Here is a 15,640-nt window from a genome sequence, read left to right on the forward strand (position 1 = left end):
AATGCCACCTACAACAGGCCTGGATAGCAAGGTCATCTGCCCTAGTGACAACCGTCCTGCTGACCTGGGGCCATGTAAGTAACTTGCCCATTCACCACACCCCAAGTTGTGCCCATGCCTTTCAGCCCTGTATGGCTGGTTACCCCTTGCTCAAGCCATTTTGCTGTATATTTTTTTCTTTGGATTACCCCCTTTTCCACGGGGTGCCCTTGCATTGCTCATTGACTGTTTTGCCCAAGGTGCACCATTTGGCCAGAGTCAGGTGTTATGCACTCTCCTACCATATTTATTTCATGAAAATAAGCAATTTGAATAGTTAGAAGCTGATGTGCACTGTGCATTGAATAGCAGTTGAAGTGTAATGTGTGGCTATAAGAAGATCAGTGCATGCCTTACCACTCAGATGATGTTTATAGCCAAGCTCAGTGCAATATCCGAAATTCTGTTATTACAAAAATTTATATGACAATTGGTGTTCCTGATTGGGCAGTGCACTTTGTGGTCATAGCCAGCTTGTCTGTAAACTCTCACAGTTGTCACATAAACTTGACTTTATGGCTTGAGGTGCACCAGAAAGCCTTCTTCAGCTGACTATTTGACCACTGAACACCTTTAAGTTATGCGCTGAGATGACTGAGAGCAGGTGCTCAGCTGATAGTAAACCAGCACACTGCACGGCTTGGCCGCCTGAGTCTGTTCACCCACTCGTGGGTGTCATTGTATTATTCTGTGCTATACTCATCACATGCTTCTGTAGTAATGTTATTAACTTGTATTGTTTTTGCAGGGTACTGTTAAAATCTGATTTGCTGAAACTTTTTTTCCTGCTAAAGAAAAACTGAATGTGGGTGCTGAGCCAATATGTGAGCAGTGTGCTTTTGTTTCTGGTGCTGTAGCCAAGCCATGTTCCCTCTTTACATATTTTTCCTAGTTATTGTAGCCATTTGTATCCTCACTGGCTTTCCCTTTGAATTCCATGGAAATGATAATCACTATTAAACTTATTTATTTTATTGTGCCATTCAAATTCCTTTCTGTTTTTACTTATGTAGAGGTAGCTATTATCTCTGATGCATCACTGACTTTTCAGATTGATGAATGAAATGTTTCATTGACAGTCCTGTTATTGTTTAAGGGGGGAAGCATTGTTGAATATTCATCTTTGATCTTTAGTTCAGATATATAGATTGTGTTTGCCAGTTTCTGTATTGGCTCAATAAAGATGAGGCATGCATTCTTTTTAGCAAAAAACTCAGGTTATGTTGAGGAAGATGTTGGAAAAATTATATATGCATAAACGTTCATTGTTAATCCAAATGAACCTGATGAGAAGGGGAGTAAGGAAGAGAAGCAAGTGTGTTTAGAGGTGTTGAGTGAGTCCATCAGCAATTTTGATGTGAGGGATTGAGCAATTGTGATGATTAGGTTGAATGCTAGAGTGGGTGATGTGGCAGTTGAGAGTATAACTGGGGGTATAGGGTACCCAGTGTGAAAGAAAATGGTATAAAAGATGTGGATTTGTGAGCTGAAAAAGGACTGATGATTAGGAATATGTAGTTTAAAAGGAGAGTGTACATACATGTGGGTGAATGGGTTTGATGGTAGATGAGCATTATTGGATAATGTCCTGATCGAAAGGTATGCCAATGAGACCTTAAGATGTATATATGTTGAAATGGCCAGCTGGTCGTATGTCTAATCGCTTCATGGTGGAGGCAAGGGTGATAGTGTGTAAGGCTTTAGAGGAGTGAATATGGATGTGAAGAGGATAGTGAAAGCGAGTTTATATTCCTTGCTCCTGGAAGTAACCCAGCCTTTGGCTGTAGGATCCCTTAGAAGGTCCTGGATAACACCAGGACTTTATCATAGAAATTGGTCTTGGGGTAATTATGAAGGAGTGAATAAAATATGCCAATATATCCGTAAACTTTAGGGGGGAATAAGATGTTTTAGAAGGAAGTAAATAATGTGCAAAGGACAAGAGAACAAATGGGAACATTGGTGAAGGGGCAAAAGGGTAAATAATAACTGATAGCGATGAAGTGGGAAGGAGATGGAGTGACTATTTTGAAGGATTGTTAAATTTTTTTGATAGAGTGGTTAATGTAGTGTTTTGGTCTGGGTGGTATGCATAGTTAGAGAGTTATGGAAAGTGGTTTGGTGAGGAGAGAAGAGGTGGGGAAAGCCTTACATAAGATGAAGTACAGTAAGGTGGTTGAAGTGGATGGTATTGCTGTTGAATTTATTAAGAAAGGGTTGACTGTATAGTGATTGGTTGGTACAGATTTCAGTGTATGTATGGATCATCGTGAGGTACCTGAGGTTCAGCAAAATGCACGTACGTGCCATTTTATAAAGGCAAGGGGGATAAAGGTGAGTGTTCAAACTACAGAGGCATAATTTTGTTGAGTGTACCTGATAAGTTGTATGGGAGGTTATTAGTAGAGAGGGTAAAGGGATGTACAAAGCATTAGATTGAGGAGCAGCTGTGTGATTTCAGAAGTGGTAGAGGATGTGTGGATCAGATGTTTGCTGTAAAGAATGTGTGAGAAATACTTAGAAAAACAGATGAGTTTGTATGTGGCATTTATGGATCTGGAGAAGGTATATGATAGAGTTGATAGAGATGCTCTGTGGAAGGTATTAAGAACATATGGTGTGGTAGGCAAGTTGTTAGAAGCAGTGAAAAGTTTTTATTGAGGATGTAAGGCATGTGTACGTGTAGGAAGAGAGGAAGGTGATTGGTTCCAAGTGAATGTAGGTTTGTGGCAGGAGTGTGTGATGTCTCCATGGTTGTTTAATTTGTTTATGGATGGGGTGGTTAGGGAGGTAAATGCAAGAGTTTTGGAAAGAGGGGCAAGTATGCAGTCTGTTGTGGATGAGAGAGCTTGGGAAGTGAGTCAGTTGTTGTTCGCTGATGATACAGCGCTGGCGGCTGATTCACGTGAGAAACTGCAGAAGCTGGTGACTGAGTTTGGTAAAGTGTGTGAAAGAAGAAAGCTGAGAGTAAATGTGAATAAGAGCAAGGTTATTAGGTACAGTAGGGTTGAGGGACAAGTCAATTGGGAGGTAACTTTGAATGGAGAAAAATTGTAGGAAGTGAAGTGTTTTAGATATCTGGGAGTGGATTTGGCAGCGGATGGAACCATGGAAGCAGAAGTGAATCATAGGGTGGGGGAGGGGGCGAAAGTTCTGGGAGCGTTGAAGAATGTGTGGAAGTTGAGAACATTATCTTGGAAAGCGAAAATGGGTATGTTTGAAGGAATAGTGATTTCATCAAAGTTATATGGTTGTGAGGCATGGGCTATAAATAGAGTTGTGTGGAGGAGGGTGGATGTGCTGGAAATGATATGTTTGAGGACAGTATGTAGTGTGAGGTGGTTTGATTGAGTAAGTAATAATAGGGTAAGAGAGATGTGTGGTAATAAAAAGAGTGTGGTTGAGAGAGCAGAAGAGGGTGTTTTGAAATGGTTTGGTCACATAGAGAGAATGAGTAAGGAAAGATTGACCAAGAGGATATATGTGTCAGAGGTGGAGGGAACGAGAAGTGGGAGACCAAATTGGAGGTGGAAAGATGGAGTGAAAAAGATTTTGAGTGATCGGGGCCTGAACATGCAGGAGGGTGAAAGGGGTGCAAGGGATAGAATGAATTAGAATGATGTGGTATACCGGGGTCGACATGCTGTCAGTGGATTGAACCAGGGCCTATGAAGTGTCTGGGGTAAACCATGGAAAGTTCTGTGGAGCCTGGATGTGGAAAGGGAGCTGTGGTTTCAGTGCATTATACATGACAGTTAGAGACTGAGTGTGAACGAATGTGGCCTTTGTTGTCTTTTCCTAGCGCTACCTCACGCACATGTGGGGGAGGGGGTTGTTATTTCGTGTGGCAGGGTGGCGATAGGAATGAATAAAGGCAAACAGTATGAATTATGTACATGTGTATATATATGTATATGTCTGTGTGTGTATATATATGTATACGTTGAGATGTATAGGTATGTATATTTGCGTGTGTGGACGTGTATGTATATACATGTGTATGTGGGTGGGTTGGGCCATTCTTTCGTCTGTTTCCTTGCACAACCTCACTAACGCTGGAGACAGCGACAAAGCAAAAAAGAGAAAAAAAATTTGTTTATTATTCTTTGTCACTGTCTTCCACATTAGCGAGGTAGCGCATGGAAACAGAAGAAGAATGGCCCAACCCAATCACATACACATGTATATACATGCACGTCCACACATGCACATATACATACCTATACATTTCAACGTATACATATATATACATACACAGACATATACATAAATACACGTGTACATAATTCATACTTGCTGCCTTTATTCATTCCCATCGCCACCCCGCCACACACGAAATAACACCCCCCTCCCACTGTGCGCGCGCAAGGTAGCACTAGGAAAAGACAACAAAGGCCACATTTGTTCACACTCAGTCTCTAGCTGTCATGTATAATGCACCGAAACCACAGCAATTGACAGATAGATAGATAGATAGTTATAAAATATACAAAATATGGTTGATTCATTACCCTTTGATTCCAAAACTAGAAGTATTCTGTGGTAAGCAAGTAAATTTGATCCTCTATTTATATCAAACACTAGTCTCTTAAACTGACAGCATCATTTGGACTTCAGATTGGCTCACCTTTTATTGCAGGACTTGATTATGCTCCATCTGATACACTATTTGAAAGACAGTGGTGTTGCTGTTGTCTGCATCACTTGATATATAACTTATTATGGTGTGATTAAACTCGCATTTTTTGAGTTTTGTTAAGTACATGAAATCACTTTTTATCGAGAATAGGATTTCTGTTCCATTTGACAGGATATTTAGCCCTTTGCCTCAAAGGTTACTTTCAAGTGGATTCAATACTTCATCTAAGATATTTCATCTTTTTTGTTTTGTAAAGATGTATTGGGCCAATTTCAGTGGTTTCTTATAACATGAATACACAAAACATTTTGTATCCATGAATGATATATTTTTCAGGATAATAACAAATAGAATGCATGAGATACAATAATATATTTAGAAAACTCTGCTGTTTGAATTGTAAGTGTTAGTCGAAGTCATGAGACTGACTGGTGATTGTCAGAACTCGTGAAACTGACTGGAAGTAAAGCGAACAAGATTAATGACTGCCTGTGAGGACAGGAGGGAGAATTTATTTACTTGATTACATGAGCTGTTAAACATTCAGCCTTATTTCATAGCGTAAGAATTCTTTGCAAACATGTATGCACATGTAGGCATACGTAAACACACATCCGGTTATGTTGATAATGATGATGAACTTATGTTCTGAATTATGCAGTAAATGTCCTGCAAAGAATCTTTGAGACAGGGCCCCAAGAGTGAACAAGAAGTTTGTATATGAAACTGAAGGAGGAGTACATAATGACCATATTACTATAAACGTTTGTATTCAGTGGGCATCAGGGATCCAGGTACAAGCAAATATCACATTGTTTCTGGTCACACACTGATGCTTGTATGGACAATGAAAAGCTACCGAGAAGTGGTTGTGATGAGATTGGTGGTGGATTTTTCATAGAATATTGAAGTAATGTGACTGGAGAAGAGGAAATTGTTAGTTGATTTAAGATGAGAGATGCTGTAAGCTTTGTTCATTGGTCACATTAGGACTAGAAAATTTGTTTGACACATATCTTAGGGTGTTAAGATGTCTAATAACATACCTGTACATATCTAGCAAGCTGTCTGTTTAATCTGTGAAGTTTGCTGTAGTAGTTAATAACTTGGATATCATACTGCTGCCTTTGAAACGTTTATTCAAGGGCTTAAAAACACCTGCACTTATTTTCCACCCATCATAAAGCTCCTTGGTGGTGGGCTTGATTCTATAACGTGCCAACTAAGATGACTGTTTTGTCAGCTTTGTTGTGAAGAGTACACAAAACCTAATATGATTTTGTTCTATTTTAGGATTGATTGGTTAGTCATTGGCAAGTGGCTGTTTTAAAATGTGAACTTCGGTTGAGTACATTTTAGAATTATAGTTTTGTTAATCCACGACCAGATCAGTAAATTTAGTACCTTGTATCTTTCTGATGTATCTTCTCAGACTATAGTAATGTCTCATAACCAAAACTAATATCTTTGAGTTGGTTTGATTTTGTCTGGTTACATTACATCTAACGGGTGGAATTATACATTCTTATCCAAGAGTTGTGTTGACGTAATTGGGAATTATAGTTTTACCTGTGTGGTAACCCAAAGCATCTCTCTCCTGTATATCATATTTCATTATGCATTCAAAGAATTTTCCTCCAAGATTTTAGATGCCTGTAGACTGACATCCAGCAGTAATACACGAAACATTAGTTGAAGTATGCTGCATGTTTTTTGCTTATGTAAATGAAGCTAATTCAGTCAGTGTTTGGAATGACCAGGACAAAATTCCAACACATTTTCATGTGCACTGGTTACCTCATTTGAGAAATTTATAAGGGATGCTTTGTACTTCATACCTTACCTTACTTTCCTGCCCCAGGAGTCCCTGAGGCTCCTGCAGCATTCAGGAAGCTGGCCACATCTTCTGTACTGGACCATAGGTCGTAAAGGGTTGTGATGTGTGTATGTCTGTGTGCAGACAGTGCAGGGCAATTGTTTCATTGTGTCTGAGTGCAGACAATGCAGAGAAATTGATTCTTAAAAGCTTGTTTTTTTATGATAGTTGCATCATGGCCGTGGAGGGTCTTGAGACATGTTGAAAAGGTGTTTGCAGTGTTGTGGTGCTGGATGCTGTCCAAAGCGTAAGTGGGAAAGTGTGACATGTCTTTCTGTGGAGTGTGATTTCTGAAGGGTGTAAGTCTAGAAGGTTAGAGAGTAAGATCAAGTTAGGAGGTTGGTTGAATAGTGCTTTCTGGATATTTCACTGTGTAGCTCATGTGAAGATATGATACATCCCATCCCAAAATGAATTTCAAACTGATATTTGACTTCACAACTTATCCATAGATGTCACTAGGAGTCTACCACTGCAGCTGGAAAAAAATATCCATGCATATCGGTCACACGCAAATCATTAACAGGTTGTCGATATTGGATGAGGCTAGATCTACATGGCCACAATTGCTGTCATTTGTAGAATTCTATGAAAGAAATAATATCCCCTTTTTTAGAGTTTATATTTTTCATGAAAAGTAGGTTAGATTTTAATATTTTTGTGTAGATAAAGTTCTCTGTGTAATTGATACATAGAAAGTATATACAGTGTATAGAAAATATATAATTATAAATGATATACAATAGATGGAAAGTTTGAAATCACTCCTGGAGAAGAAAGTGAATAGGTTTGTGGTATAGGGAATGAAATCATGGCTGAAAAAACTCATGATTATCATGTACTTAAATAAGGGCACTAGACCAGACCGTTCTTCATCGGCTTCTTTTTAGGATATTTTTTTCTGAAACATTTGATGTAGACATATCCTTTAAGGATTTTTTTTTCTTTTTTATTTCCACACTGGGGAAGGATAACATTTGAGATATTGCACAGTTTAAGGTTACTGTATGGTGCAATTGTTCAAGTAATGTGTATCATATACTTTGCTAGTATTGATTAAGTTATGGCCAGTAGACCAAAGTCACCTTCATTTTAAGTTATTAAAGGAAACATAATGTCCTTTATTTTCCTTAAAAATGGTATATTACCCAGCTTTGTGGATGTATCGCTGGGATATCCTGTTGACTTTTCAGGTCTAAGTGTCTTATACAGCACACCTATCCCTCACTTTATGCAAGGGTTATTCTGTGAAAACCTTGCAGAAATAGATATTGCATACAGCAAACCAGTGAATTTAGAGAAAATGGGATGAGTGCAGCACATGTCATTTATTTTCTGATGTTGAATAAACTTATCTAGTCATCTTTTACTTGCTTGAAATGGCTCTCGCTCAAGTACATTGTCTTCCATACATAAATGCTCATAATTCTTCAGAGATTTAGACATTAGCAGAAGTTACTAAGGCTGCTTTTCTTCATATCACTTTGTGTATAATGAGCGCATTTTTGCCACTTTTTCCATAAATGGACTTCTAACCCTTGTAGTTATCTTGACAGACAGTGGAGTGGATTGAACAGAATTATGTCGAATTGTCTCTGCCTTCTTCTGTATGGTGCAGATTTTAGATTTACCCAGGTTGTAAGCTTGCCCCAGCAAGCATCAGTGCATTTTAAGATTTCTAGCTTCGTTTTTATGCTGAAGGAACTTTGGAACTCTAAAGGGAGTATCTGCTTTTTCTGAATGCTCATATCAGTCTGTTTTTGTTTTTGTCTCGCCTCAAGAAGAGAACCTCAGGGAATATGGCCACCTGTTCTGTGACATTCTAAAACTGATGATGAATGCTCATGCAGTTTGCAAGTGTTATGTGTACTTCAGTCTCCCTCTTGCCAAACTTTTCTATTTATAATTTTTTCTGTCTGCATATCCTCTCTGTTTGTTGCAGAAAGCATTTTGTTATAGCTAGATAAACATGTACTGATTTCTCTGTACCAGCATATTTTTTCTTATTTCCATAGACAAAATGTAATTAATGCTCTTGAAGGCTAAGCCATTGTTGACATGATCAGAGTTTTGCTTATATAGGTGTTGTAGAGGGTTGGTGTTTCAACTGATGATGGAGATATGCTTTTGAGATGCTGAAGACTGGTGTTTCTTGGGAAAAGACTAACCTGCTGTAAATTTTACCTCATTCTCCCTTTCTTCAGAAGCACAACTGGTACATTCATCTCCCCTTTGAGTCAAAGTACATGACACACTCATCAGGTAGTGGTCATTTGCAAGTGGCACAAATCTCTTCCTTTGGAGGTATTCATGATCAGCTACTTCCACCATTACCCTTTGATTAATGATATATTTTTCAGGATAATAACAAATAGAATGCATGAGATACAATAATATATTTAGAAAACTCTGCTGTTTGAATTGTAAGTGTTAGTCGAAGTCATGAGACTGACTGGTGATTGTCAGAACTCGTGAAACTGACTGGAAGTAAAGCGAACAAGATTAATGACTGCCTGTGAGGACAGGAGGGAGAATTTATTTACTTGATTACATGAGCTGTTAAACATTCAGCCTTATTTCATAGCGTAAGAATTCTTTGCAAACATGTATGCACATGTAGGCATACGTAAACACACATCCGGTTATGTTGATAATGATGATGAACTTATGTTCTGAATTATGCAGTAAATGTCCTGCAAAGAATCTTTGAGACAGGGCCCCAAGAGTGAACAAGAAGTTTGTATATGAAACTGAAGGAGGAGTACATAATGACCATATTACTATAAACGTTTGTATTCAGTGGGCATCAGGGATCCAGGTACAAGCAAATATCACATTGTTTCTGGTCACACACTGATGCTTGTATGGACAATGAAAAGCTACCGAGAAGTGGTTGTGATGAGATTGGTGGTGGATTTTTCATAGAATATTGAAGTAATGTGACTGGAGAAGAGGAAATTGTTAGTTGATTTAAGATGAGAGATGCTGTAAGCTTTGTTCATTGGTCACATTAGGACTAGAAAATTTGTTTGACACATATCTTAGGGTGTTAAGATGTCTAATAACATACCTGTACATATCTAGCAAGCTGTCTGTTTAATCTGTGAAGTTTGCTGTAGTAGTTAATAACTTGGATATCATACTGCTGCCTTTGAAACGTTTATTCAAGGGCTTAAAAACACCTGCACTTATTTTCCACCCATCATAAAGCTCCTTGGTGGTGGGCTTGATTCTATAACGTGCCAACTAAGATGACTGTTTTGTCAGCTTTGTTGTGAAGAGTACACAAAACCTAATATGATTTTGTTCTATTTTAGGATTGATTGGTTAGTCATTGGCAAGTGGCTGTTTTAAAATGTGAACTTCGGTTGAGTACATTTTAGAATTATAGTTTTGTTAATCCACGACCAGATCAGTAAATTTAGTACCTTGTATCTTTCTGATGTATCTTCTCAGACTATAGTAATGTCTCATAACCAAAACTAATATCTTTGAGTTGGTTTGATTTTGTCTGGTTACATTACATCTAACGGGTGGAATTATACATTCTTATCCAAGAGTTGTGTTGACGTAATTGGGAATTATAGTTTTACCTGTGTGGTAACCCAAAGCATCTCTCTCCTGTATATCATATTTCATTATGCATTCAAAGAATTTTCCTCCAAGATTTTAGATGCCTGTAGACTGACATCCAGCAGTAATACACGAAACATTAGTTGAAGTATGCTGCATGTTTTTTGCTTATGTAAATGAAGCTAATTCAGTCAGTGTTTGGAATGACCAGGACAAAATTCCAACACATTTTCATGTGCACTGGTTACCTCATTTGAGAAATTTATAAGGGATGCTTTGTACTTCATACCTTACCTTACTTTCCTGCCCCAGGAGTCCCTGAGGCTCCTGCAGCATTCAGGAAGCTGGCCACATCTTCTGTACTGGACCATAGGTCGTAAAGGGTTGTGATGTGTGTATGTCTGTGTGCAGACAGTGCAGGGCAATTGTTTCATTGTGTCTGAGTGCAGACAATGCAGAGAAATTGATTCTTAAAAGCTTGTTTTTTTATGATAGTTGCATCATGGCCGTGGAGGGTCTTGAGACATGTTGAAAAGGTGTTTGCAGTGTTGTGGTGCTGGATGCTGTCCAAAGCGTAAGTGGGAAAGTGTGACATGTCTTTCTGTGGAGTGTGATTTCTGAAGGGTGTAAGTCTAGAAGGTTAGAGAGTAAGATCAAGTTAGGAGGTTGGTTGAATAGTGCTTTCTGGATATTTCACTGTGTAGCTCATGTGAAGATATGATACATCCCATCCCAAAATGAATTTCAAACTGATACTTGACTTCACAACTTATCCATAGATGTCACTAGGAGTCTACCACTGCAGCTGGAAAAAAATATCCATGCATATCGGTCACACGCAAATCATTAACAGGTTGTCGATATTGGATGAGGCTAGATCTACATGGCCACAATTGCTGTCATTTGTAGAATTCTATGAAAGAAATAATATCCCCTTTTTTAGAGTTTATATTTTTCATGAAAAGTAGGTTAGATTTTAATATTTTTGTGTAGATAAAGTTCTCTGTGTAATTGATACATAGAAAGTATATACAGTGTATAGAAAATATATAATTATAAATGATATACAATAGATGGAAAGTTTGAAATCACTCCTGGAGAAGAAAGTGAATAGGTTTGTGGTATAGGGAATGAAATCATGGCTGAAAAAACTCATGATTATCATGTACTTAAATAAGGGCACTAGACCAGACCGTTCTTCATCGGCTTCTTTTTAGGATATTTTTTTCTGAAACATTTGATGTAGACATATCCTTTAAGGATTTTTTTTTCTTTTTTATTTCCACACTGGGGAAGGATAACATTTGAGATATTGCACAGTTTAAGGTTACTGTATGGTGCAATTGTTCAAGTAATGTGTATCATATACTTTGCTAGTATTGATTAAGTTATGGCCAGTAGACCAAAGTCACCTTCATTTTAAGTTATTAAAGGAAACATAATGTCCTTTATTTTCCTTAAAAATGGTATATTACCCAGCTTTGTGGATGTATCGCTGGGATATCCTGTTGACTTTTCAGGTCTAAGTGTCTTATACAGCACACCTATCCCTCACTTTATGCAAGGGTTATTCTGTGAAAACCTTGCAGAAATAGATATTGCATACAGCAAACCAGTGAATTTAGAGAAAATGGGATGAGTGCAGCACATGTCATTTATTTTCTGATGTTGAATAAACTTATCTAGTCATCTTTTACTTGCTTGAAATGGCTCTCGCTCAAGTACATTGTCTTCCATACATAAATGCTCATAATTCTTCAGAGATTTAGACATTAGCAGAAGTTACTAAGGCTGCTTTTCTTCATATCACTTTGTGTATAATGAGCGCATTTTTGCCACTTTTTCCATAAATGGACTTCTAACCCTTGTAGTTATCTTGACAGACAGTGGAGTGGATTGAACAGAATTATGTCGAATTGTCTCTGCCTTCTTCTGTATGGTGCAGATTTTAGATTTACCCAGGTTGTAAGCTTGCCCCAGCAAGCATCAGTGCATTTTAAGATTTCTAGCTTCGTTTTTATGCTGAAGGAACTTTGGAACTCTAAAGGGAGTATCTGCTTTTTCTGAATGCTCATATCAGTCTGTTTTTGTTTTTGTCTCGCCTCAAGAAGAGAACCTCAGGGAATATGGCCACCTGTTCTGTGACATTCTAAAACTGATGATGAATGCTCATGCAGTTTGCAAGTGTTATGTGTACTTCAGTCTCCCTCTTGCCAAACTTTTCTATTTATAATTTTTTCTGTCTGCATATCCTCTCTGTTTGTTGCAGAAAGCATTTTGTTATAGCTAGATAAACATGTACTGATTTCTCTGTACCAGCATATTTTTTCTTATTTCCATAGACAAAATGTAATTAATGCTCTTGAAGGCTAAGCCATTGTTGACATGATCAGAGTTTTGCTTATATAGGTGTTGTAGAGGGTTGGTGTTTCAACTGATGATGGAGATATGCTTTTGAGATGCTGAAGACTGGTGTTTCTTGGGAAAAGACTAACCTGCTGTAAATTTTACCTCATTCTCCCTTTCTTCAGAAGCACAACTGGTACATTCATCTCCCCTTTGAGTCAAAGTACATGACACACTCATCAGGTAGTGGTCATTTGCAAGTGGCACAAATCTCTTCCTTTGGAGGTATTCATGATCAGCTACTTCCACCATTACCCTTTGATTGGAAAGTTTTTTATACTTGCATAATCATTTTTATTTTCCATCTCACCTTGTCGAAAAGATCAATAGAATGTCTTAATGAAACATATTTACATGACTGAATAATACCAGTACACTGAACGTGAAGAAAGTAGCATAATGTTTCCCATAATGGCTTATACTGATGGCTGCTTTTGGATTTAACAGTCTTAAAAGAATTAGAATGTGATCAAAATTTGTTTGGTGTTTGATATCTGAATGCATTGTTCAGGTAGTTGTGCCATACATTATATTTGAAGTAATGTCTTAACTCTAATGGTTAAAGTTTGTAGAAGTACAGATAAGAAAAAAGATTATAGTATCCTATAATCAGAATTGTGGAAACTTTTGGCATATTATAAGGGGGATATATTGCTACAACATGCAGGTTGGGGGAGGGAAAAAAGAAGTCCAGTTTGTGATAGAAATTTGCTTAGATTGGTTGGAATAAGCAGTCATTGTTTGCACATAGGATTGAGAATGTGAAGGTAGATTATAGACAGCCTTTACATCAGGGCACGAGAGTGAAAGTATATGTACGGTAAAAGGATGAGAGACAGTTAAGAGGAAGCTGAAAGTAAAGAGAAATATAAGGAACATCAGATATATATTCACTGTGAATTCTCTTGTAAGGGATGTTTGAGTTATAGCTTAGTGTTGACTCATAGACAGTCATGCAGTGTCCTCTGCTACTTAGTGTTAGTTCATATAGAAGATGGTTATAAAGTTGCTAGGTTGAAATGATTTTTGCTTAGGGATGTTTCAATAAGTGTATATATACTCCTGGCTGCATGCTGTTGGTAAATCTTCAAGCTGGAGTTTAGGATCATACTAATGGTCAGGATGCATAAGCCTCCAGATGGACCATTGAACTTGAAGTTAGTTGTTGGATTGCTTCTCTTGAATGAACTTGCTGTTTTGTTGATATAAAACTTGTAAAAGTTTGCAGATAATTTTATCAATATATTGTGGTTATTTTCTTAGGACACTGAACCATTAGGTTTTGAATAGGCAGTTGTGTTCTTAGATCCCTTGATGTTATTTGCTTAGAATACATTGTACTGTATTTACAAAGAGCTTTGATGCATTCAACTTTTATCTCATAATTTCCATTCAAACTCTGCCATCACAAATTTTGCACATTGCTTCATGATCTATGCACCGCTGATCACTACACATTATCTTAGATCCAGAATCTTTATTTTATGTAAACAGTGGTGATATGTAACTATATCTGATATGTAAGCATCCACAGTAGTTGTGATTTGTTTCATTTTATGCTTTATGGCTGCTTTGCTTGATCGTTTAGTTAATCATTGTTACCATAGAGTAGTTCGTGTGATTGAGATGGATAGTTTATTTTTGTCTTTTAATAATTTTTTATACTTTATATACTGTTGTAATTTTTATACCAGATTTGTTATTCAAATTTGGACCCTACAGGTTTGCTCGTAAGTAACTCTTGTTTGTGAATGTTTGAGTTAAATCAGGAATTTAAGTTTCTTTTTAGATTTACTAAGGTTATTGATATTTACAAGATAACTAAAAACCTTTACACATAATTTAAAGTAAGCATATTTACAAACATAATATTATATCCTTCAGGACTTTGATCAATACTTTTAGTTTACGAAAATCATACATAAAGGGTTGAAGGTTGTAATATTGCCAGGTTATGATCAAACCCCTAGTTTCATAACGGTAAGAACTGAGTCAGGTCTTTACTAAAACATGAAGGAGAACCTGAAGAAAGTGGAGTGTTGTAGATACTTGGGAGTGGAAATGGTAGCAGAGGGAACCTTGGGGGCTGAAGTGATTCCTAGGTTGGAAGGAGGGGCCAAGGTTCTGGTTGCACTACGGAGCATATGGAAGGAGAGGTCTTTATGTATTAGGGCAAAGATGGGTGTGTTTGTAAGTATGGTAGGCTGAATTGTTTTAAGGATATGATTATTTAGCTTTAAAACCAGAGGAAAGAAAGAAAGTGGATGTATTTGAAATGAAAACTTGGATGGTATGGGATATGAGATTGATTGATCATATAAGGAATGACACTAGAGAGATGTATGTTGCAAGTGCAGTCTGATTGAGAGGGCTGACCAAGGTGTGCTTAAAGGTTTAGATGCATGGAAAGGATTAGTGAAAAAAGACTGACTAAGAGGATACATGTGGCAAAAGTGAAGGGAGCAAGGGGAAGGGGAGACTGAGAAGGGGATGGAAGGATGGTGTGCAGAAAGCACTTGGGTATCAGGGCCTATACATTCTGGATAGAATGAAATATATTGTTGTGGTATATATGGAGGGGGTTTATGTTGTCAGTGTGCTGAGCAAAGGCAGATGAAGTTAAGTGTATGGCATGTCTGGATGGTGGTCTCTGGTTTCATTATTAAATTTTTTTTTCCATACTTGATTACTGTTTTTGCATTAGTGAGGCAGTGCCAGGTACAGATGAAGGAAGGCCACATCTGCTCACATCCATTCTCTAGTTGTCATGTTCCTTAATGAGTTGGCCTTGGTTAGGGCATTTAGTTGCTCATGCGATCTCAGCTAACATGAAAAAAAAATTAGACCCTACCTATCGTATTTGTTAGAATATTGCAATAGTTTATTCTTGTTTCATGGTCAAAGCACTCAATTTACATCTTATTGATTTTGAGAACCTCTTGAAATAATGAATTGTGGAAAATTGATGGATAAGATTAAAGCTTGAGGAATGACTGATGATATTCAAGAATGTTTTGAAGACTGGTTGAAGGACAGGCAACAAGTAGTTGTAATCAATGATAATACAGCCACATGGTCAGCGGTTACCTTTTGCTCTCCTTTTTGGC

The 15,640-nt window shown here is 37.6% G+C and overlaps 1 protein-coding gene across 9 annotated transcripts in view; it reads left to right on the forward strand.

The window, feature by feature from the left end:
* Nucleotides 1-15,640, forward strand: part of unc-104 (kinesin family member unc-104) — a 140,670-nt gene that overhangs the window by 59,185 nt on the left and 65,845 nt on the right. For 8 of the 9 annotated variants that reach the window (XM_071660708.1, XM_071660710.1, XM_071660712.1 and 5 more), the window contains one exon: nucleotides 18-74. The exons of the other annotated variant lie outside the window; for it this stretch is intronic. In XM_071660708.1, coding sequence (XP_071516809.1) covers nucleotides 18-74 — 57 coding nt within the window. The remainder of the gene's footprint in view (nucleotides 1-17; nucleotides 75-15,640) is intronic. 9 annotated transcript variants of the gene reach the window in all.

Source organism: Panulirus ornatus, chromosome 72 (genome assembly GCF_036320965.1).
Source record: "Panulirus ornatus isolate Po-2019 chromosome 72, ASM3632096v1, whole genome shotgun sequence".
Taxonomy (NCBI): domain Eukaryota; kingdom Metazoa; phylum Arthropoda; class Malacostraca; order Decapoda; family Palinuridae; genus Panulirus; species Panulirus ornatus.